General features: G+C 42.5%; 1 protein-coding gene across 1 annotated transcript in view; it reads right to left on the reverse strand.

The window, feature by feature from the left end:
- Nucleotides 1-2,835: 2,835 nt before the first annotated feature.
- The window catches only part of kcnc2 (potassium voltage-gated channel, Shaw-related subfamily, member 2), a 28,595-nt gene continuing 6,430 nt past the window's right edge, over nucleotides 2,836-25,000 (reverse strand). The window contains exons 2-4 of the mRNA XM_053688463.1: nucleotides 11,632-12,566; nucleotides 5,079-5,233; nucleotides 2,836-3,907 (exon numbers count right to left, since the gene is read on the reverse strand). Of these exons, the coding sequence (XP_053544438.1) occupies nucleotides 3,804-3,907; nucleotides 5,079-5,233; nucleotides 11,632-12,566 (1,194 nt within the window). The 3' untranslated portion in view covers nucleotides 2,836-3,803. The remainder of the gene's footprint in view (nucleotides 3,908-5,078; nucleotides 5,234-11,631; nucleotides 12,567-25,000) is intronic.

A 25,000-nucleotide genomic window follows, 5' to 3' on the forward strand; every position in this document is an offset into this window, starting at 1 on the left:
TCAGTATGTGGTGTGACTCCTTGTGCAGTAATAACTGCAGATAAGCGTTTGGGGTAACTGTGGATCAGTCCTGCACATCGGCTTGGAGGAGTTTTATCCCGTTCCTCAGTACAGAACAGCTTCAGCTCTGGGATGTTGGTGTGTTTCCTCACATGAACCGCTCGCTTCAGGTTCTTCCACAACATCTCTACTGGATTAAGCTCAGGACTTTGACTCGGCCGTTCCAAAACATGAACTTTATTCTTCTTTAAGCGTTCTTTGGTAGAACGACTCGTGTGTTTAGGATCGTGGTCTTTCTGCACGACTCACTTTCTCTTCAGATTCAGATCATTCAAGTCGTCGTGGTCCAAATGCAGCAAAACGGGTCCAAACCCTGACACTACCACCACCATGTTTCACGGATGGGAGAAGGTTCTTATGCTGGAATGCAGTGTTTAATTTCTCCAAATATAACGCTTCTCAATTAAACCAAAAGTTCTATTCTGGTCTCCTCCATACACAAAACTTTTTTCTGATAGTCTTCTGGCTCATCCATGTGAGCTTAAAAAACTGCAGAAGGGCAGAAATGTTCTTTTTGGAGAGCAGAGACTTTCTCCTTGCAGCCCTGCCATGTACACCGTTGTTGTTCAGTGTTCTCCTGATGGTGGACTCATGAACATTAATATTAGCCAATGTGAGAGAGGACTTCCCCTGGGTTCCTCTGTGACCTCATGGTCTATTACACGTCATGCTCTTGGAGTTGGTCTCCACTCCTGAGGAGGGGAACAATGGTGTTGAATTTCCTCCATTTCTACACAATCTGTCTGACTGTGGATTGTTGGAGTTCAAACTCTTTAGAGATGGTTCTGTGACCTTTTCCAGCCTGATGAGCTTCAACAACTCTTTTTCTGAGGTCCTCATAAATCTCCTTTGTTTGTGCCCTGATACACTTCCACAAACGTGTAGTGAAGATCAGACTCTGATAGATCCCTGTTCTTTAAATAAAACAGGACACTCACTCACTCACACCTGATCATCACCCCATTGACTGAAAACACCTGACTCTAATCTCACCTTCAGATTAACTGCTAATCCTAGACATTCACATACTTTTACCCCTCACAGATATGTAATATTGGATCATTTTCATCAATAAATAAATGAACAAGTATAATATTTGTGTCTCATTTGTTTAATTGGGTTCTCTTTATCTACTTTTAGGACTTGTGTGAAAATCTGATGATGTTTTAGATCATATTTATGTAGATATATAGAAAATCTTACAAACTTTTGAGCACCACTGTACAGTGTTTAAGAATGAAGCTGCTTTAGGAGGAGATTCTAATCCATACTGTCCAATCAGAAATGTGCTAATCCATACTTTCCTGTCACAGAGATGCGTTAATCTGCACTGTCCAATCACAGAGATGTGTTAATCCATATTGTCCAATCAGAAATATCCTAATCTATACTGTTCAATCAGAGATCTGCCAATCCATATTGTCCAGTCACAGAGATATGCTAACCCATACTGTCCAATCACAGAGATGTGCTAATCCATATTGTCCAGTCACAGAGATGTGCTAATCCGTATTGTCCAATCACAGAGATGTGCTAATCCGTATTGTCCAATCACAGAGATGTGCTAATCCTTATTGTCCAGTCACAGAGATGTGCTAATCCATACTGTCCAATCACAGAGATATGCTAACCCATATTGTCCAATCACAGAGATGTGTTAATCCATATTGTCCAATCAGAAATATCCTAATCCATACTGTCCAATCAGGGATATGCTAATCCATACTGTCCAGTCAGAGATCTGCCAATCCATATTGTCCAGTCACAGAGATATGCTAACCCATACTGTCCATTCACAGGGATGTGCTAATCCATACTGTCCAATCAGAAATATCCTAACCCATACTGTCCAATCAGAAATATCCTAATCCATACTGTCCAATCAGAAATATCCGAATCCATACTGTCCAGTCAGAGATCTTTTAATTATACTGTCCCATCACAGAGACATGTTAACCCATGCTGCCCAATCAAAAATATATGCTAACCCTGTCCAGAGATATGATCATCCAGACCATCCAATGAGAGGTGTGCTAATCCAGACTGTCCAATCACAATCATGTTCCAGATCAACACACAATTCCAGACTCCAATCACAGAGTTGTTGTGCTTTTCCAGGTGCATCCAATCAAAGAGGGTTTTTTTAATCCAGACTGTCCAGTATAGTGTTCAATGAGAGTCCCTCTGCTCCACATCGTCCAAACAGAGGTATGCTAATCCGGACCGTCCAATCACAGAGTTATTCTGTTCCATACTGTCCAATCCAAATCGTCAAATCCATCTGAGTCTGTATTGGCCCCGCCCTCTCCACTTTTAGCCGATATCAGTTGTATTTCAGCCAGAGGTTTAGTCGCAGCTGGAACAACAACATTCTGAATCATCAACAACATTAACACACATCATACAGGCAGTGAAACACAACATCGCTACACAACATTACACACAAATGTGTAATACACAAGAATTAAAAAATACATTTCTGTTTCAATTTAACATTTTAACTGACGCATGTTTCACTGATTCACAGAATATGGACGTGTTTACGATAGAACACAGTGTGAGAGCAAACGCACAGTGATTTAGTGAGGCGTGATTCAGTGACGCATGAAGCATGATGGGAAATGTAGTTTAATGAAAAAATTATATAAATTATCCTAGTTGCTTGGCAACATTTAATTTTCTCTGTCACAAAATTTCCAAGGCACAACAATTCATAAATAATGTGACTGTACATTTGAACTCTTAGCCAAGCAGATTGTGATAATGAGACTGGTATAAATGTGTTATTACAAGCCTATTACACCTTTATTACACATGAATTACATGATCATTGCATTTGGAACATTGTTATAGATATGTTTGATTACTAATACAATACTGCATTCTCATTAATAGTTAATAAATAATCACACTTCAATTATATAATGAGACGGGGCAATTGTGGGGACAGAAAGGGGTAAGAGGGGAATATTGGGGTAAAGAGAAGACATTTGGTGGTTGATAACACTAAAGAGGCACTCAGGCAGGGCAGAAGGATAAGGGTCATTTGGGTAGGGCAGAAAAGAAGTAGGAGCATTTGGGTGGGGTAGAACGGAAGTGGGAGTATTTGGATGGGGTAGAAAGGAAGTGGGAGTATTTGGATGGGGTAGAAAGGAAGTGGGAGTATTCGGATGGGGTAGAAAGGAAGTGGGAGTATTTGGATGGGGTAGAAAGGAAGTGGGACAATTTGGGTTGGGCAGAAAGGAATTGAGAGTATTTGGGTGGGGCAGAAACAGGGCAGGTGCATTTGGGCAGGGGAAAAAGAGAGCAATAAGAGGAATTAGGTCGGGGTAGAAAAAAACAGGAGCATTTGAGTGGGTCAGAAAGGGGTGCATATGGGTGGGGCAGAATCAGAGCACAGTTATGAACAATGCTACAATAAGATGTATCAGGTGTGTAAACATAATATTTCAATTATAGACACTTCAAAGCAATCCAGATGTTTAAATAACATATTGCCCACACTGACACTTTTTACCCCTCAGTCTGGCATCTAGGGCAAGTGGAAACTAGAATAAATGGAAGCCCAGGTTATCTGTATCATATCTAAAGATTTATTTACACATTATGTACCTGAATTTCTGCTGATGTTGTTTAAAGTCAATATTAATTTATTGCCTATAATGTTGTTTGAATGTTATATATGTAAGTATACGCAGCCCCGCCCACACGGGAAGTGTCTGTAATATGCAGATGCCGGTGTTTCATTGGACTGATGGAATCGGCGAGCGAATGCGTCTGATTGGACAGGGTGAGTTGTATGATGATGTCACTGCTATGTTGGTTAAACTTCGGGATTTCTCAAAGCCTTCAGACACAAAAGAGTGAGACATTAAACAGTACACACACTAACCTGATATATACTTAATCTATAAATAATGTACACTGTTAAACTTTTATTATTTTTTTTAAATGTCAAAACACATTGTGATAATAATTGTAGGAGTGGATGCGGTTCAATGGGATATGGAGGGGAGACTCTCCCTAAACCACACCCCCACCTTACACCATAATTATTCTTTTTAATTACTAAAATATTTAATGACAAACCATTACGTATTAAAATCAGTGATGGTCACCATAGATGCTAACAATGCTAATATGGGTGTGTTTGGTCATTTAAAGGATCGATGGCGTGTTTGCACATCATGGCACAATAAATCATTCTAAATGCTGTAAATGTGAATGTAGTTTCCCCATTCTGTCTCCGCCCTTGTCCTGTTATTATTTGTTATCTGATTGTGTTCACCTGTTCCATGCCAGTGCTTGAAGTCTGAGCATTGTTGCCTGGCTTTGACTGTTGCCAGCTTTTGACTTTGTATATGGATTATCTTTGTTTGACTCTTGCCATAACTATGATGAAGATTCTTGCTTGGCCCTAAATAAATCTCACACCGAGCACCGCAATTGTGTCCTGCCTCATTTGCTACAACGTTACACAAAGTCATGTATGCATTTGCCATGATTTCTGGTCACCCTTTTGTTTCCTGAGTTCCTTGTTTTTGAGTCATTTTTATCTTCTGTTTTTCTGAAGCCCTATTGGATGCTGGAAGCTATTCTTCCGTCCTCGCTAATTCTCCCCCATGATGTGAATATGGGATTTGTGGTTCTGTCATGACCTTTGTGATTGCTTAATGAGATCACATTATGTCATTAAATTTTACATGATTACGACTGTTTTATTTGTTAAATAATAATATTAATAATAACATTACTGGTTTAAGATTAAGATTACTAATTTGGATTTGAACTGCGAGGAAAATCATCGAGGATCACAACCATTTCTGTGTTCATTTTGTCTGTGGGTATGCAGTGTGAAACACTTCCAGGTTGGAGAAATGGGCATTTTCTTATGATTATGGGAATGAAGCACAGCTATGCATGCCATATCACCAATCAAGAAAAACAAAGACTAATATGATTACATGGACAGGCAATGGGGCATGGTCAAGCAATCTGAATAGCTATTTAGAGCACACCTGATTTGCGAAGGGCGGAGTCAGCAGTGCAGCTGTAATCACTGGCAGCCAACAGGAAGCAAGTTCCACCACCGTGCCGATCCTGCATCGGAACTCGCTCTTCTGGAGTTGTTGTGATGTCACTTCCTGCACTGAGGTCTGCAGAGACAACCATACTGATCAGGTTGTAACTTTAAGACCATTGTACCTTCAAGACCTGGAGTCAAATTTACCTGGACGTGAGCTGATGTAAAGTTCAATTCTAGACTGTTACTATGACAACTGCTTTAAATATTAGTAGCTTGGTCACTCACACACAGTTAATAGGGATCAAAGTATTCAAGCTTTTAACTTTAAGCTTTAAACTGTCTTCAGAGGAATAAGCTGAAGAACCCTTTACGTGTTTTTTCCATGATTCTAGAACTCATTGCCACCAGCAAATATTGTGCAGTGCCATGTCAATGCCAGAATCAATGTTACACTACATTTCCCAGAACACGGCGTGGCCTGCGAACATCAACACTAGAACACACAACACCCACGAACAGTCACCATCACCTTCATGCTACAGTGTTCATTATATTTCTCCAGCCAAGATGGGGATTTCAAGTGAACCAAAATCTCTCAGTTCATCAACCTGCTAATGGATAAGGTGCTAACCTGGGCAACAGAAAGGGGAAAGTCTGGTCTCAAACAGAACGTCTGGTCTCAAAAAGGAGAGCACTCCTCATCCTATGAACCCTTTCTCCAGATGTTCCAGTGGGTGTTTGATTACTCTCCTGAGGGCAAGGAGATTGGAGAGAGACTCCTAACCCTTAAACAGGGAAACCTGAGCCCTGCAGATTAATCTAACTTCTGCACATTAGCTGCTAGTAGTAGCAGGAATGGTCCAGCCCTCAAAACTGCTTACCATAATGAGATGAATGTTGACATTCTTACTGAGCTGGAATGTCGGCAGATCAGGCGTCTCTGGATACTGTCATTGACCTGTCCATCCATCTGAACCTCTTCCTGAAGAACCACGGGGACAGTAAAGTGGACTTGAATCCAGCCTAGGAATTCCTTGCCACAGAACCCATGCAATGTGGTCAAGTCAGAATAACCACTATGGAATGCCAAAGGTGTAAGAAGGAGAGACTGTGCTACTATTGTGGCAGCCCCAAGCACCAAGTGGCACATTGCTCCTCTAAACCGCAAGGTTCCACAGCAGACACGTGAGTGAGCAAAATCCTCTCTAAGTTAGACCTACACAGTGAGTATCCACAAGGGTGATGAGTGGAAGACGGACTTTAACATCACCTCTGGAACCTTTGTGTACAGTGTAATGGCATATGGGCAATCCTCAATGCAGTCTTCCAGTGCCTGATAAAAAATCTTCTCCGTGACATGCTGAGCAAGTTCATCATAGTATTGACAACATCTTGATCCACTCCCCAAGCAAAGAGGCACACATTCACCATGTCTGAAAGGTCCTGGCCCAGTTGCTTGACAACCAAAGTGTTTGTGAAAGGGAACAAGTGCAAATTTCATGTTTCAAGGATCTCATTCCTTGGATATATCAAAAGCAAGGTCACAGCTGTCACCAACTCACCTGTTCCCACTACTGTTAAGGAGCTGCAAAGATTCCTTTGGTTTTCAACAGGAAGTTCATCTGCTGATTTAGCATCATTGCCTCACCCCTGACATTCCTGCTCAAGAAAGGACCAAGAAACTGAAGTGGAACACCTCAAAAAATCAGGCATTTGAATGACTCAAGGAGGATTTCACCTCAGCCTCATACTCAAACACACTGACCCCTTCATGCTTTTCATTTGTACACATGCAAATCAGGGGTAGGGGACTTTCACAGCGATTTTTGGAGAGAAGCCCAAACTCCACCCTTTGGCCTTCTTATTGAAAAAGCTTTCCCCAGCCAAACGCAGCTACGACATCAGCAGCCGGGAACTGGCGGTAAAACTGGCTCTGGAGGGATGTCTGGAGGGCCACCCCATCCAATCACTATTTTCACAGGCCACAAGAATCTAGAGAACATTAAGTAAGCTAAGAAAATGAAGGCTCACAAGGCCTACTTGTGGGCCCTATTCTTCACCAGGTTTCAGTTCACCATCTCCTACTGACCTGGCTCCAAGAACATGAAGAAATATGATAGGATAGGATATGAGGACGAACCAGATTCAAACGGGAACCCGTCCTCATCTGGGTGACACCAGATAATGCAATTATAAATAAATCCCTTCCATAAATGGGCTAATACACATAGTGCAGTTGTGTAACCAGGAAATTCATTACAGTTTTTACATGAAGTCTGTTTTGTTGAACTTCTCCACTGTTCACTGATGGAGACTTGAGTGTAAAACTGTTTGTGGTGATTGTAGTGCTAAAGCTATGATAGCATAACTGTTCATAGGAACTGAGGTCCAAAGCATCTTTATGGTTTATAAGTGGTCAGTAATCTCAGTGATCTCAGCCTCCATAATCTCAGAGATCTTTAGGCTGCACCATGTGGGGACATCCTCAGCAGCAGCATGTGACTTCCAACTGATGAGAACACCAATCAGAAGTAGGGCATCAGGATAGATCAGGCAGGTCCGGAGAGCAGAAGGAGTCCGGATCACTGATCTCAGGAATAATATGTGTAGATAGAGAGTGAGAGAGTGAGAGAGAGAGAGAGAGAGAGAGAGAGAGGGAGAGTGAGAGAGAGACAGAGATGACTGGGCATGATTTCCACCATGGGCAGAGCATGCCCAAAACTCTCTCTGGCACTCTGCTACCAAGCTCACCCCATTCCAATGTGTCCTGAGCTATCAGCACCCTCTGTTCCCATGAAAAGCTAACCCAACCAACTTACTCACAACTGGTTTACAGGGAGTGAGCAGGTATTGAAATGGCACACCAGCACCTCAAACACACTGCTCAAGTAACAAAGTTCACTGATCAACACCAGGGTGAGACCCCCCACTATGAACTGGACAACTGGATGTGGCTGTTGGCTAACGATATCCGGGTCACCCAAGGATGGAGGAAACCGCTACATCGGCCCATTCAAAATTCTCCAGAGGATCAACAGCGTAACCTACAAACTTGTCCTATCTAATAAAGCCTTTGTGTACCTGTGTCCATCCCTGCTGCCTGACATGCGGTTGTTATTTTTGTGTCCTGCTTAAACAAATGTAGAGACCTCACTGCACATTGGATTTTATCTTTGATCAGTAAAGTAATTTGTCACAAAAATGCTGCTAGAACCAGAGACCAAATATTTCATCCCAATACTAAGCAATATGTTTCCCTTCTGTTTGAAAAATGAACATCCCACAACTGTGCCATTCATCAGATGTCTACATTCCCTTCCTGAAGAGACTTGGTAATCTAAACCACCTGGGATGTTTACATAAGGAATCAGAAACTTAAAAGCTTGGAATAAAATAATAATAATTAGAATAATTATGACAATGATAATAACCTGATTTCTATTCCTGCGTATCCACTAAGATCCACTCTTAATATACCACATGATAGTTTTATTATGTAATAATTACATTTACTTTAATGTAGCTGAGATGGAATTTAATACCGTTCTCTTTCTGAAGATTCATATCTCTACAATTTCGTTGTGCATCAAACATCGCCATGATGTCATGTTTCTCAGTCGTATCTCTTTGTGCTCTACTGAAGGTGCTAGAACATTATCTAATGTCCCACATGCCAGACTGAGACTCAGCTAAATTCTCAGATCTGTGACAAAGGCAGCAAACACTTTGAGCCAAAATTATTCTCAGCCTTGTATCACACCGTTCTTTCTTCACACACTTCACACACTCTCACACACACCGAGTCAGCTTCCAGCTTCCAGCCCTCCCTCTCCCTCAGAGGACCATCTCCAAAGTCACCAGTTGTTTGCTTTAAAATAAGTCTTCATATCTCCAAGGAGAGAGAACAGGACAGAAAACCTTTTCAGGATTAAAGATATAAAGGGCAGCCGTAATCACACAGTCCTGGAAAAAAACACTCAACATATCTACACATGATCTGATCTGTGATTTTGAATTCTGATCAGTTTTATTTTGAGCATTTGGTTTTAATAACACATTCTGCCCCAGATGAATTCTGGCACAAGCACACCACAGCCCAAATTAATATCAACCCAAACACACCATCACCTGAGAGGTGCTGAAGAACACCACCTATCTAAATGTACTGAAAACAACAAAATCCCCACAGCAGTAAATGGACAACTGCAGTTTGAATTAGACTGTGATGAAACACACCTGGCCCAAAACACCTGATCAAATTACACTGTCCAGCCAACACACACCCTGATCTAATATACCCCGGCTGAAATGGATGCCCAGTATACACACTGGTCCAAACACATACAGGCCCAGTGCACTGACTCAAACACACTGTGGCCCAACACACACTGCTCCAAATACACACTGGTCCAAATACACACCGGTCCATATACACACACTGGTCCAAATACACACTGGTCCAAATATAGACTGGTCTACACACACCGGTCCAAATACACACCAGTCCAAATACACACACTGGTCCAAATATAAACTGGTCTACACACACTGTCCAAATACACACTGGTCCAAATACACACCGGTCCAAATACACACCAGTCCATATACACACACTGGTCCAAATACACACCGGTCCAAATACACACCGGTCCAAATATAGACTGGTCCAAATACACACCAGTCCATATACACATACTGGTCCAAATACACACACTGGTCCAAATACACACCGGTCCAAATACACACCAGTCCATATACACACAGTGGTCCAAATACACACTGGTCTACACACACATATCTACACACACTGGTCCACATACACACTGGTCCAAATACACACTGGTCTACACACACCGGTCCAAATACACAGTAGTCCATATATATGTGTATATGTGTGAGTGTGTGTGTGTGTGTGTGTGTGTGTGTGTGTGTGTGTGTGTGTGTGTGTGTGTGAGTGAGTGTGGTGTGTGTGAGTGTGTGAGTGAGTGTGGTGTGTGTATATGTGTGTGCGAGTGTGTGAGCCAGTGAGTGAGTGTGTGTGTGTGTGGTGTGTGTGAGTGTGTGAGTGAGTGTGGTGTGTGTATAGGTGTGTGTGAGTGTGTGAGCGAGTGAGTGTGTGTGTGTGTGTGTGTGTGTGCGTGTGTGTGTGTGTATGTGTGTGTGTGTGTGTGTGTGTGTGTGTGTGTGTGTGTGAGCGAGTGAGTGTGTGTGTGTGTGTGTGAGCGAGTGTGTGTGAGCGAGTGTGTGTGTGTGTGTGTGTGAGCGAGTGTGTGTGTGTGTGTGTGTGTGTGTATGTGTGTGTGTGTGTGTGTGTGTGTGTGTGGGTGTGTATGTGTGTGTGTGTGTGTGTGTGTGTGTGTGTGTGAGCGAGTGTGTGTGTGTGTGTGTGTGTGTGTGTGTGTGTGTATGTGTGTGTGTGTTGGTCACTGCATCCTGTTTGCTCTAAAACACTACCGCACAGAGCTGCATGAAGGTGATGTTAGATGTGTGGAAGTTTCCTAAAAGTAGGCTGGAACTTAAAATATCCACTCTGTCTACAGGGACTACTGATGCCTTCTGAGCTACTGAGAAAACACAGTGCTGACCTTTGACCCCACACAAGACCTCTGATGTCTGTGAGCTGATATATTACAGCTATTTTAGGTCAGTTTCAGTTTTATTTAGAACAACATCTGGTCAGAACCAGATGTTGGAGTGATGTAAACTGTTTACACATTAGTTTATTATCAAAAGCGTTTATTTATGTGTCCTTCTTCTCTTCGGGCCGTATTCAGAATCAGCATTCATGCCTCAGGTGTAACTACAGACGAGATGCATCTTAATCAGAGACATCGCTAATCTCGAGGAGTGAGTTTTTAAGGATAAAGTTGTAAATGAAATGAAAGCGCTGCAGTCGAGAGCACGGTCAGATTATCCTTCAAACCAAGGGCACATTTACAGTAGAGCACATCATATTAACACAAACGCTGGCATTATTTTATTAACTAAACAAATTAAAATAAATAATTAAAAGTGTGATAAAATCTCCTACATTCCACACACACACACACACACACACACACACACACACACAGACTCATGATTTCACGGCCTTGATTTAGGATCTTGTGGTTTATTAATTTGTGCATCTGAGTAACTGTCAGAGCACAATAAAAAACATAAAGGGAAAATAATTACTAAAATAAATGATATATAATATAAATAACTACTATACTTTTGGAACAGAATGCATCACACCTTGCATATCCATCCAACTTTCATTACTAGTACACAGGTTCACTAGCTAGCTGTAAGGCTTGAACAGGGTGTCAGGTGATTTTTAATGATGTGTTATACTCAGCTATAGAAAGAAAATTTGTGGTGATGTGATATGTTGAAGTTTGTGATAGATTAAATTCATCTAAAGCTCAAGCATTGTTGACTCAGAAATGAAGACGTGCTTAGAATTACATTTTAAAATTTCATCTTGACAATCTCTGTTTCCCCAGGAAAGAATAAAAGTTATTTCACTCTCACTCCTACTAAACTCACCTCTACTCCGTTACTCACCTGATCGGTGGCACTCGAGCCCTCGGCTGTGTCCCAAACGCAGATCCACAGGGTTGCTGTTGCAGGCTAAACTCAGATCAGTCCTGCAGAAGGATGGAGATGCAGTTTGCACCACCTGTGGAATGTGCTTCTTCCTCTTTTTCGGTAGCTTCTGCTTAGCCATGGCTAGCGAGTAATACATGCCAAAGTTATTGACAATGACTGGAACTGGCATTGCTATTGTTAGCACACCTGCTAGTGCACACAGCGCCCCTACCAGCATCCCTGACCACGTCTGAGGGTACATGTCACCATACCCTAGAGTCGTCATGGTGACCACAGCCCACCAGAACCCGATGGGAATGTTTTTGAACATGGTGTGGTGGCTAGCAGTCGGGTCGTTGGGATTAGCGCCGATCCGCTCTGCGTAGTAGATCATAGTGGCAAAGATAAGGACACCGAGGGCGAGGAAGATGATCAGGAGAAAGAATTCATTGACGCTGGCACGCAGGGTGTGTCCGAGAACCCGCAGTCCGACAAAGTGACGTGTCAACTTGAAGATTCTGAGAATACGTACGAAGCGGACCACTCGAAGGAACCCCAGGACGTCTTTAGCCGCTTTGGATGACAAACCACTCAGTCCGACTTCGAGGTAAAATGGTAAGATGGCTACAAAGTCGATGATGTTCAACACGCTCTTGACAAATTCCAGTTTATCAGGACTGAATGTCACTCGCACCAGGAACTCGAAGGTGAACCAGAGGACGCAGACGCCCTCCACGTATGTGAGCGCTGGATCCGTCTCGATTTCATACTGAGGCACCAAGTCGAGCACACTCTCGTTCCTTAAAGCATCCGTCTTGTTGATGATGGTGTTGAAGGCTTCGTGAGTCTCCAAGCAGAAGGTAGTGATGGAGACCATGATGAAGAACAAAGAGGCGAAAGCCACAAACTGGGGAAAGATAAAAGAGGGGGAAATGGATATGGTTAGATATTGCAGCTACAGTATGAAAGGTCAATGAAACACGCTGACATCCTGTATGTTTCTAATGTTAAAACACTGAAACTCCTCCTTCAACACTAGCCACACCCTTAGTCCTGTCCATTAATACACCTGTGCTCCACCCCCAAACTACATGCCACTTTTATACCTCTGCCCACGAGATGTAGACAGCAGCACACTGAGCAGGGATACACACACTTTTAATAGTGAGTTATGAACATGTGCTGTTGTTTGAATGAGAAGTACAGCATCACAGCAGTTTTAAAATCATAATAAACCTTTGCTGAAAGAGCCGAGTGTGTGTGAGATCAGTGTGAGAGCCAACAGTCGTCTGAAAATTAGCATATAAAAGGCATCTCTCTAACATCACACATGAGCCGGTACAGCAGGGTCGTGGAGAGATGGTGTGTGTGTGTGTGTGTGTGTGTGTGAGTCATACAGCAGCCATCAGCCCACTCATCGGCTTAAAATGATTCACACACACACACACACACACACACACACACACACACACACACACACACACACACACACACGTCAAAACACACACATATGCCCACTCATGTCAAACATACTCCACTACACTCCTCCAGTTAATGCGGTAATTATCACTGCTACTTTCATCCTGACCAGAGCCTGACAGAATATACCTACACACACGCACTTAACACACACACACACACACACACACACACACACACACACACTTGTACACACACTCAGTACCAGGTAGCTGTTGTAGTGCCGAGGATGAAGCAGCTGTACTCTAGTGATCACAGTTAAGGCTGAACACGATGTCATTCACAAACAAGTTTCCACTGAATGTTCTATTTGTATTGATTGCACTATAGAGTAGTTTTTAAACATGTCTCTTATACGAGATATTAGAACCACGGTTTGACCTTCGAACCTTATTCACAATGAAGAGATCATTGCATTATTAACTACGTTATGATTTGAATGGTCATTCCTGGACAGGTGCTGGAGTTTGGAACACTGTCTGTTTGTCTGTCTGTCTGTATGTCTATCTGTCCCTGTCTGTGTATCTGCCTGCTGTCTGTCTGCAGTCCACTGTGAGCTGTACATGTGTAAACAGGCGCTAATTATCTTGTCGCTCTTGTTAGTTTTAGATGTCTCTTGTGCACTCTGCAGTTAGCAAGGCTAATTCGGTGCACGCACACACACACGCACGCACACACACACACACACACACACACACACACACACACACACGCAAACAGGAGCGTCTGATCTCGGCAGGGTGTTAGATCCAAGATGTGGTAACCTTGGTAACACTGTGCGTAAGGCTTCACAGAGTGCAGTGAGGCCATGATGATATCTTTAATATGGGTGAACATAAAACACGGGAACGCCACTATTAGCATGCTAATTAAACACATGCTAATTAAATGGCTAGAGCTCTTTTTATCTACGAGGTTTTATTGTCAGATGATCATCACAGATCTGTTTAAATGTAGATTAAAATGTAGCATAAGGACAATCAAGCTCAGTCTTCACTCTGTCTGATTTGTTTCAATAGATGTAAGTATTGAGTTGTTTAGAGTCTCTCCGAGTATAGACCTCTCCCGTCACAATATAGACCTTTCCCCTCAGAATATAGACCTCTCCCCTCAGAGTACAGACCTCTCCCCTCAGAGTACAGACCTCTCCCCTCAGAGATTAGACCTCTCCCCTCAGAATATAGACCTCTCCCCTCAGAATATAGACCTCTCCCCTCAGAGTATAGACCTCTCCCCTCAGAATATAGACCTCTCCCCTCAGAGTATAGACCTCTCCCCTCAGAGTATAGACCTCTCCCCTCAGAATATAGACCTCTCCCCTCAGAATATAGACCTCTCCCCTCAGAGATTAGACCTCTCCCCTCAGAATATAGACCTCTCCCCTCAGAGTATAGACCTCTCCCCTCAGAGATTAGACCTCTCCCCTCAGAGTATAGACCTCTCCCCTCAGAATATAGACCTCTCCCCTCAGAGTATAGACCTCTCCCCTCAGAATATAGACCTCTCCCCTCAGAATATAGACCTCTCCCCTCAGAGATTAGACCTCTCCCCTCAGAATATAGACCTCTCCCCTCAGAGATTAGACCTCTCCCCTCAGAATATAGACTTCTCCCGTCACAATATAGACCTCTCCCCTCAGAATATAGACCTCTCCCCTCAGAGTATAGACCTCTCCCCTCAGAGTATAGACCTCTCCCCTCAGAATATAGACCTCTCCCCTCAGAATATAGACCTCTCCCCTCAGAGATTAGACCTCTCCCCTCAGAATATAGACCTCTCCCCTCAGAGTACAGACCTCTCCCCTCAGAGATTAGACCTCTCCCCTCAGAGTATAGACCTCTCCCCTCAGAGTATAGACCTCTCCCCTCACAGTATAAATCTCTCCCCTCACAGTATAAATCTCTCCCCTCACAGTATAAATCTCTCCCCTCACAGTATAAATCTCTCCCCTCACAGTATAAATCTCTCCCCTCAGAGTATAGACCTCTCCCCTCAGAATATAGACCTCTCCTCTCCAAGTATAGACCTCTCCCCTCAGAGTATAGACCTCTCCTCTCCGAATATAGACCTCTCCCCTAAGAGATTAGACCTCTCCTCTCCGAGTATAGACCTCTCCTCTCAGAGTATAAATCTCTCCCCTCACAGTATAAATCTCTCCCCTCAGAGTATAGACCTCTCCCCTCAGAGTATAGACCTCTCCTCTCAGAGTATAGACCTCTCCCGTCACAATATAGACCTCTCCCCTCCGAGTATAGACCTCTCCCCTCAGAGTATAGACCTCTCCCCTCAGAGTATAAATCTCTCCCCTCAGAATATAAACTTCTCCCCTCAGAGTATAAACCTTTCTGTTCAGAGTATAGACCTCTCCCCTCAGAGTATAGACCTCTCCCCTCCGAGAATAGACCTCTCCCCTCAGAGTGTAGACCTCTCCCCTCTGAGTACAGACCTTTCCCCATGGAGTATAGACTTCTCCCCTCTGAATACAGACCTCTCCCCATGGAGTATACACTAGCCCCTTCAGAGGATAGACCTCTCCCCTCAGAATAGAGACCTCTTCCCTTAGAGAACATATCGTTCCCTTAAGATGATAGACATCTACCCTTGAAGCATAATCCTCTCAACTTGGACTATAAACCCCTCCCTTCAAAATCATCTCCCCTCAGAGTACTGACCTCTCCCCATAATGTATAGACCTCTTCCCTTCAGAGTATATACCACATTCTACAGAGTATAGAGGTTTCCCTTATGATTATAGATTGCTCCTTTCCTTACAGACTTTTCCCTTCTGAGGGTAAAGATCTGATTTCAGAGTATAGCTATCTACTCACAGTGTATAGATCCCTGCCTCAGAGTATAGACATCATCTCAGAGTGTAGACCCTTCCTATTTGAGTCTAGGCCTTTACTCAGACTATAGACATCCCATCTATAAAACTCTCCTGTCACAGTCTAGACGTTTCCCTTTTGAGTATATACTTACTTAGAGTATAGAATTTTCCTATCAGAGTATTGAGCTTTCTTTTCTAAATATAGATTTCTCCTATCCTATAATTAAAGCTTCTTCTTCTTCTTTTCCAGAGTTTAGACCTCTCCTCTCACAGTATAGACCTCTCCCACAACAGTGTGGTTTAAGCTCTATCCCAAATGCACTAAGGTCTGTGCAGAATACCACAGCATGCTGTGAATGAGAGGACCAGAGTCCTGATCTCACCTACAACACCACCAAGAACTGCTGGAGATGGAAGATCAGTTCATGGGCATTCACATTACCTAGAGGTTGGAGTCTAAAACAACAGCACTGCTGAGTACCCAAGGGCCTGGGGCAGGTTATAGATCATTAACACCAGCTCCACTTCTGTTATGACTTCCACAGTGTAGTCGGAATTAGACAGCTACTCAGTGTGTGTGTGAACAAGCTGGTGAAGAGACATGTTGTGGGAACAGCCCTGATCAGAGCACTGTCTACTGAAATCCCCCTCCCCTCAGAAATCTGCACTAAGACTGATTACTGCCCCAGTACTCTTTAGAACTGACCTGTTTGTTTCTGTTCTTTTGAGACAAGAGAGAAGTTTTAAAAGTAAAAAGATGTGTAAATTCAGGGTAGCAGTCTGGAGGTACTGAGAGAGAGAGAGAGAGAGAGAATATACTTGCGTGCCTGTGCACTCATGTTGTGTGTGCAGTGCTGTATTTAGCACAGATGCTAATTGCAGCAAATACAGACCTTTTTCCTGAATTGGTGACTCACTGCCCAATTTGACTATATATATATATATATGTGTGTGTGTGTGTGTGTGTGTGTGTATGTGTGTGTCTGTGTGTGTCTGTGTGTGCGTGTCCGTGTCTGTGTGTCTGTGTGTGTATGCGTCTGTGTTTTTGTGTGTATGTTTCACCTCATGCCAAATCTCTCAGAACTCCCAGTGCTGTACATATGGTACCCACACAAGACATGTATTCACACTCACACACACACGCACACACACACAATTACAAGATGTACTAAAGAGTTTAGTTTCAGGTTGGATGGTGTGTGTGCGTGTGTGTGTGTGTGTGTGTGTGTGTGTGTCTTCCTCAGGTGTTTCAGGATGTCATTTCACTAATGATTTCACACTCTTAAGAATAGAAGGTGTGCGACCTATACACACTCCTTGGGTGAAAACTCTAAGTAGGTCACTAGATGTGTGTGTGTGTGTGTGTGTGTGTGTGTGTGTGTGTGTGTGTGTGTGTGTGTGTGTGTGTGTGTGAAATCATTCTCATGTTTGTGGGAACACACTGCAAAACACACACACACACACACACACACACACACACACACACACACACACACTCAGGAGTGCCGTCATATCAGAAAAGCCCGCTGTCATTCTGCTACAGCAGCTACAGTGCCTAGAGCATTAGTCATAAGAGAAAGGCGAATACTAAACCAGACGAGGTACGCAGAAGTGACTAAAATAACCCACATGAAACAAAAACAATGAGGTATAAGTAACAAAAATAACACTGAGATATAAAACATGACATGCTGAATAATAAACAAAGGAATAGTAAAAAAATATTAAATATGACCTCAAACAATAATCGCTATCAAAAATCACCCCCCTCCCCCCACACATCTGTAACAAAATGACCCCCCTGCACCCTCCCCCCCTACACATCTGTAACAACATGACCCTCCTGCACCCTCCCCCATACATCTGTAAAAAATGACCCCCCTGCACCCTCCCCCCAACACATCTGTAACAAAATGACCCTCCTGCACCCTCCCCCCCGCACATCTGTAACAAAAAGACCCCCCTGCACCCTCCCTCAACACATCTGTAACAAAAATGACCCCCTCTCCGCAACTAGGGCTGCACAATTAATGGAATATCGATCAGGATTACGATTTTGATTGCCCACGATTAAATGAACATGATCGACTGCGATAATGACGTTTAAAGTTCATCCTCCGCTCATAGAAAACTCCACTGCAGATCAAATCAAGCTAAACTCACAGCCAATCACCATAGAGCGGCACAGGGCTGACGTCAATTTGAAGTGCCAAAACCCCGAAACGGGGTTAGCATTTTATCCCTTGAGCTGCCAGCTTCACTTCAAGCTCCAGAGCAAGGGGAAATCATGACATTAACATGATGCTAAATGGCACTACTGAGGTTGTCGGGGACATTAATCATCATCACATCGAACGGGAAAAACTTTGCAGATAAACTCAGGGCTAAATTTAGCGAGTGACCTGTTCGTAGTTGTATAATACAATCGGAATAAAAACTACAGGAAGTCCAAAATACATCTACACCGTGCAACAGTTACTTTCATACTGCTTTTCATCTCCTCAGTCAACCGAACAAGTGTGTAAATACTGCAGAGAAGCCATTATGATGAAGAGAGTAACTCTGTACATCATCTGCTTCAACTTCCCGATCTCACAACCGCCATCTTTTATTGATCCCACAAAATAACCTGAACTTTCACCTGTTCGTGTAGACACAGCGGTGCCGGGTGGAGTAAATTAATAATAATGTTAACACTACAAGGTGGGTTTAATTCAAACTTCTTTATTAAATAATTCCTCACCAATCATAATCAAGAGTAAGAACTGTTCAGTCTGTAAACATACAGTACACTGCAGCTCTCCTTCACTAACTCTAATTCTCTTCATTTAAACTCATGGTTGCCAGATATCACTAGAAAAGTCAACTCCAATTTCCACGTTTTGATTTAAATCCCCCAAAACACAATATTATCAGCAGACATGACGAACAAAAAACAAAACAAAAATAAAACTACTATGTGCTCATCTAATATAAAATAATAGATATTATAATAACTTCATAAAATATGAATAAAATGAGAAATGAAATGATGTTTAATTACTCCGGGTTGCATTTAATATCAGTTTGACATTAAGCGTAGTTCGCTATTTCCTTAGAAAGCTATTAGTCTTTTTCCTAATATGGATCATTTTTGTGTTAGTCTACTTTTAATTAGGACTCTTTATTGTTTAAGATATTTAAAAATAAATATTTTACGCTGTTTATTTATCAATTAACCAACAGTATCTCAGTGCTATTATTTTAATTCCGTTAACAGTGACCATGAGCAGAGAGCTTACATTTAACTGTTTATGATAAACCTCCTGATTAAAGTTTAAATAAAAAAGATTGGTATCTGGATCGGTATCGGCTGTAAAAATCCTGATCGGGTCATCAGTAATGAAGACCATTAAACTAAAGCGCGGTGCGTCTGACGGGTAAATGAACTCAATCACATCCTACATGAGATTATTCAGATATCTACACAATACACACAGAGCGGGTCGAGAACTGACTCCAGCCCAGAACCATGACAGTGGAAATGTCTAATAGTGCAGCTTTAAATATATTTAAGAGGAGCAGACTTCAAACACTGAACATTGAGGTGTATTGTATTTGTTTACACGGTAAACAGGTTAACGGTTGTTTTGTGCATACAGTCTGTAAAATGAACTGAAAATATTAGATTTAGTTTATCAGAAGGTAAATTAATGTGTCATGGCTCACACCGTGTTCCCAAATTCTGTCATAATTGACCAGCTCAAGTTTTCTGATGGCGACTTGTGTGTTATATTGTGGCATGAGAAAACATAATAAATGTGAAAGTGCAATAAAAATATGTTGTCACTAAAATCAATGAATAATCGTGATAAATAATTGAGATCTCAATATTGATCAAAATAAACTGGATTATCATTTTGGCCAATCGTGCAGCCCTACCCCAACACATCTGTAACAAAAATGACTCACACCAAACTATAACAAGGTAGAAGTATCAGAAATGTCTAAATAAATAAATAAAAATTTCCCACCGTCAAATAGTAAATAAAGTATTAGTAACAAACATGACCGACTTCAAACAGTAGATTAAGTAAACAATCATTACGATACACACACACACACACACACACACACACACACACATACACACACACCATTATACTGTCTGTCCCTGAGAGTGAATCCGTATAAACACAGAAGGGTTTTGTTTGTGTGTGTGTGTGTGTGTGTGTGTGTGTGTGTGTGTGTGTGTGTGTGTGTGTGTGTGTGTGTATGTGTGTGTGTGCTAGAAGGATGAGAGCTGAGGAAATGACAGGAGATGCAAATAAATACAGATGGAGAAGAACTGACACTGAATACAAACAACACACACACACACACACACACACACACACACACACACACACACCATGTGATGGATTTACTCTCTGGCTGTTTGTCTGCTCTGAGCTCCACACATGTATAAATAGAATATGAGACATTCTCAGAGCTGGTCTCAATAATTCAGTGTTACTTTAGCACTCAGAGGAAGGGGGAGAGAGAGAAAGTGTGTGAGATAGAGACAGACAGACAAAAAGTGAGACGGACATAGAAAGTGAAAAAGAGACAGAAAGTGAGAGGGAGACAGAAAGTGTGTGAGAGAGAGAGACAGAAAGTGAAAGAGAGAAAGTGAGAGAGAGAAAGTGAGAGAAAGTGTGAGAGAGAGACAAACAGAGACAGAAAGTGAAAGAGAGACAGAATGTCTGAGAGAGAGAGACAGAGACAGACAGACAGAAAGTGAGACAGACATAGAGAAACAGAAAGTGAGAGAGACAGAAAGTGTGTGAGAGAAAGATAGAGACAGACAGACAGAAAGTGAGACAGACCTAGAGAGACAGAAAGTGAGAGAGACATAGAGAGACAGAAAGTGAGACAGAAAGTGAGAGAGAGACAGAAAGTGAGTCAAACCTAGAGAGACAGAAAGTGAGACAGACATAGAGAGACAGAAAGTGAGAGAGACATAGAGAGACAGAAAGTGAGAGAGAGACAGAAAGTGAGAGAGACAGAAAGTGTGTGAGATAGAGACAGACAGACAGAAAGTGAAACAGAGAGAGAGACTTTATGACCTTATGTGCGCTTTGTTAGCAACTAGTCTAAAAAACCTTATCTACATGTTTTCAGTTCAACATGAAAGAAATGGAAGGTTAGATTAATAAACCAATCATATCATCCGTTATTTAAACTAAACCCTCATTTGCACAGCATGACTTTTCAAACATTTCCACATTGCCGTTCATTATATGGAACTCATGTTCCAGTTTAATCCGTGACTCTATTAGAGCTTTAAATAAGTTCACAATGTTGATGTTTCTGGAGATTCCAAATGGCTACTTTCGGGAATATTTACAACCTAAACGAGCATTGCTTTAGAAAAAGGTGACCCGAGGTTGTTGATTATTCTGTACACTGTGTTGAAAAGAGGATCCAGTCTGTGGCAGTCACAGAAGCAGTGGAACACAGTGTCTGGTAGTCCACAGAACCTGCAGAGGGAGAGTCCATGAGGTTACACTTAAACAGGAAGGTATTGGTTGGCATTGCAGAGTGGAGAACTCGCCGCTGTAGGTCTCCAGTTCGCTTTGGTAGGGGACTCATAGAGCACCCTTCACTTAAGGGGACTGAGATGGAGGAATGGATAGGTGTGTTCTCCACTCTCACTTATCCTGGTCAGTAAGATCTCCCACCTTGGCTACTCCTGCTGAGATGAAAGCAGTGATCTCGCTTCTGGACTCAGTTTGTTCAGGGAGCCAGGTGTTATAGAAAATGGTTCGTTCAGACCATAATGATCTTTCCGTTGCATTCTAAGCTGAGCCCAGATTTTAAAAACTGTTCCATAAAGTGACTGATAGGCACGGTCTTTGTGGCATTATTGGACATTAAAATCATCTGCCTGTCGAGTCAGGACAGCAGTTTCTGAGCAGTTTGTAGTCTCAGGGCCTTCACCTTGGACAGGAGATGGATCAGGCTCTGCCCACCTTCACACACTGGTAAATTCAGTGAGCCTGATGGTAGCCAGTGGTGACAAAGTCCCCAAAGCACTTCTGAAGTTGATGTAAGAGTTCCAGAGGTGGATTCAATTCATTTTGATTTTATTTGTATAGCACTTTTAACAATGGACATTGTCTCAAAGCAGCTTTACAGAAACATATAACATATATGGAGTCTGTTTTGTTGAACTAGTCCACTGTTCACTAAAGGAGACCTGAGTGTAAAACTGCATGTGATAATTGCAGTCCCAAGGGCATAGCACCAACTGTAGTTCCAGCACCATAGCGCTACTGTGCTTGTGAAATTGAGGTCCAAAATCATTTCCATGGTACTTCAGGCAGTATAATCCTCAGCAATCTACAGGCTGCACTGTTTGGGGTCATCCTCAGTAACAGAATGTAGCCTCCAGTTGATGAGAGCTCCATCCAGAGGTAGGGCCTCAGGATGGATCAGGCAGGTCCGGAGAGTAGAAAGGATGAGGATCACTGGCATCTCCATAAAATCATGTGTGGCTCAGTAGAAGGAGAGAGGGAGAGGGAGGTAAAGAGAGGGAGAGATTGTTAGGTAAGGCTGTGCTTAGTGTAACAGAAAGTCTAGTCATGGTAGGCTTGAGTAAACAAATACGTTTTAAGCCTACACTTAAACACTGAGACTATGTCTGAGTCCCGAACACTAATTGGAAGGCTGTTCCATAACTGTGGGGCTTTGAAGGAGAAAGCTCTTCCCCCTGCTGTAGCCTTCACTATTCCAGGTACCAACAAATAGCCTGCAGTTTTTGATCGAAGTAGGTGTGGCAGATCGAGTACTGTCAGACAATGTCACAGCATTAAGGTAGCCAAGTTGTTTACACTAGGTCCCTGCCCCTATAGGCTGTAATTGAATCCATCTCCATTTATTTAGCTTTTGTAGAAACTTATCAGTCAACCCATCCTAGTTCTGCTGCATGTATTGATCTGTGCCAAAGAAGTATCCTCAGTCCCTCTTTGTTCCATGAATACTGCTGTGGGAGGTGAGGTATATTTCCCTCCTGCCACTGACCTAAGAGCAAAGTTTTGTTCCGGTCATCGAGGCCAGAACACACGTGACTGAGGTCATCCTCAGATCTTATTATCACCATCACATCGTCAGCATATGCTGTGAGCTTAATTGTGGTCACGTCAGATAAGTCAGGGCTTAACGCTGAAAACCCTTTCAGATTTTCTCACAGGCGTCTTAGCAGGGGCTCAGTGGAGAGAGTGTACAGCAGTGCGGTCAGGCTACAGCCTTGACGACACCTTTGTGCATTAGAAAAGTTCTTGTTAGTGTTCTTTTTATTTTCAGCATACTGTACACATGAGTGTACAGCAGCTTAATCCACGAGATGAAGTGTCCACCAATAGCAAAAGCTATTAGGGTTTTAAAAGGATAACCATGGTCCACCCGGTCAAACGCCTTCTCTTGATCTAGTGACACTAGTCCCATCTCTACCTTATATAGCTTATATAGCTTATGGAGCAGTGGTAGCTCAGTGGTTAAGGTGTTGGGCTACTGCTCAGAAACTCGTGAGTTCAAACCTCAGAATCGCCAAACTACCACTGTTGGGCCCTTGAGCAAGGCCCTTAACCCTCAACTGCTCAGATGTATAAATGAAATAAATGTAAGTCGCTCTGGATAAGAGCATCTGCCAAATGCCATAAAATGTAAATATAGCTCTGTGAGGTGTAACAGGTCTCGCACTAGAAAAAGGTTGTTGAATATCGAGCGTTCTGGGATGCAGTATGACTGGTCTTCATGTACTATTGTGGCTAAAAACCTTTTAAGGCGGTTTGTTAATGCCTTTGAAAAGATTTATAATCTGTCCCAAGGAGAGAGACAGGATGCCAATTCTTCAAGCTGCCAAGGTCTCCTTTTTGGGTAACAGAGTGATTACAGCTCTCCTACAGCTGAGGGATAAGACTTTGGATTCTATACATTTGAGTATAACAAAGTGCAGATCTGGGACAATCAAAGACCAGAAAGAGAGAGGCAGACAGAGAGACGGGGAGACACGGGCAGACAGAGAGACAGACAGAGAGAAGGGGAGACACGGGCAGACAGAGAGAGACAGAGGAAGAGAGAGACAGACAGCGAGACAGGGAGTATTTTGGGAGAGAAGACAGACTGTATTCAGCAGGCCGCTCAGTACGTGTCCTCCTGCCACTATACGAGAGAGAGAGACGGACTCTTCATCACCATTAACACAGTGCAGCTCTACTGACACCGATCCTCTTATTTACCTTTCCATCTCTTAACCCCGTCCTCTTTTCCCTCATTAGTTTACAATGTCTTCTTTTCTTCTCTGTGTACGTGCCCATATATGTTTATTTTATTAATTAATTTATTTTAATGTTGTAAATGTGTTAAAATATAATAAATGTGTATTAATCAATGCTTTGGCAACATTGTGGTATAACAGTCATGCCAATAAAGCTCATATGAATTTGAATTTGAGAGATAGACAGAGAGAGAGAGAGAGAGAGAGAGAGAGAGACAGACAGACAGAAAGTGAGACAGAGAGCGAGAGAGACAGAATGTGAGACAGAGAGAGAGACAGAAAGTGAGAGAGAGATTTTCTGGGTAATGAGAGTGTTTTAAATTCTGGTGTTTTGCTGGTTGTCAGATCCTTATCATGTTCCTGGCAACTACAGAACACACAGAGAGAGAGAGAGAGAGAGAGAGAGAGAGAGAGAGAGAGAGAGAGAGAGGAGTGTGTTTAGCAGGGTTTTCAACTCTTTCTGTTCTTTGAACAACCCAAGGCTGAGGAAGCAGCGGTTGCTATGGCGACCGTGTTAGGATGTAAAGCCTGATTAATAATAATATACTTCTGCAGCTGTGAATCGTCCAGCACTCAGCGCTAACTCACTGACAAACTCTCTGCAACTATTTTGTGATTATTTTAGAAGGGAATCATTCAAATGAAACATTGTTATAGGTTTTTTTTTGCTTGTGAATTTAATACCTTAATGTAATACCTGCCCTTCTGAAGTATTCATCAGTAAAGTGATTTTCAG

This window comes from Ictalurus punctatus, chromosome 19 (genome assembly GCF_001660625.3).
Source record: "Ictalurus punctatus breed USDA103 chromosome 19, Coco_2.0, whole genome shotgun sequence".
In the NCBI taxonomy this organism is placed as follows: Eukaryota; Metazoa; Chordata; class Actinopteri; order Siluriformes; family Ictaluridae; genus Ictalurus; species Ictalurus punctatus.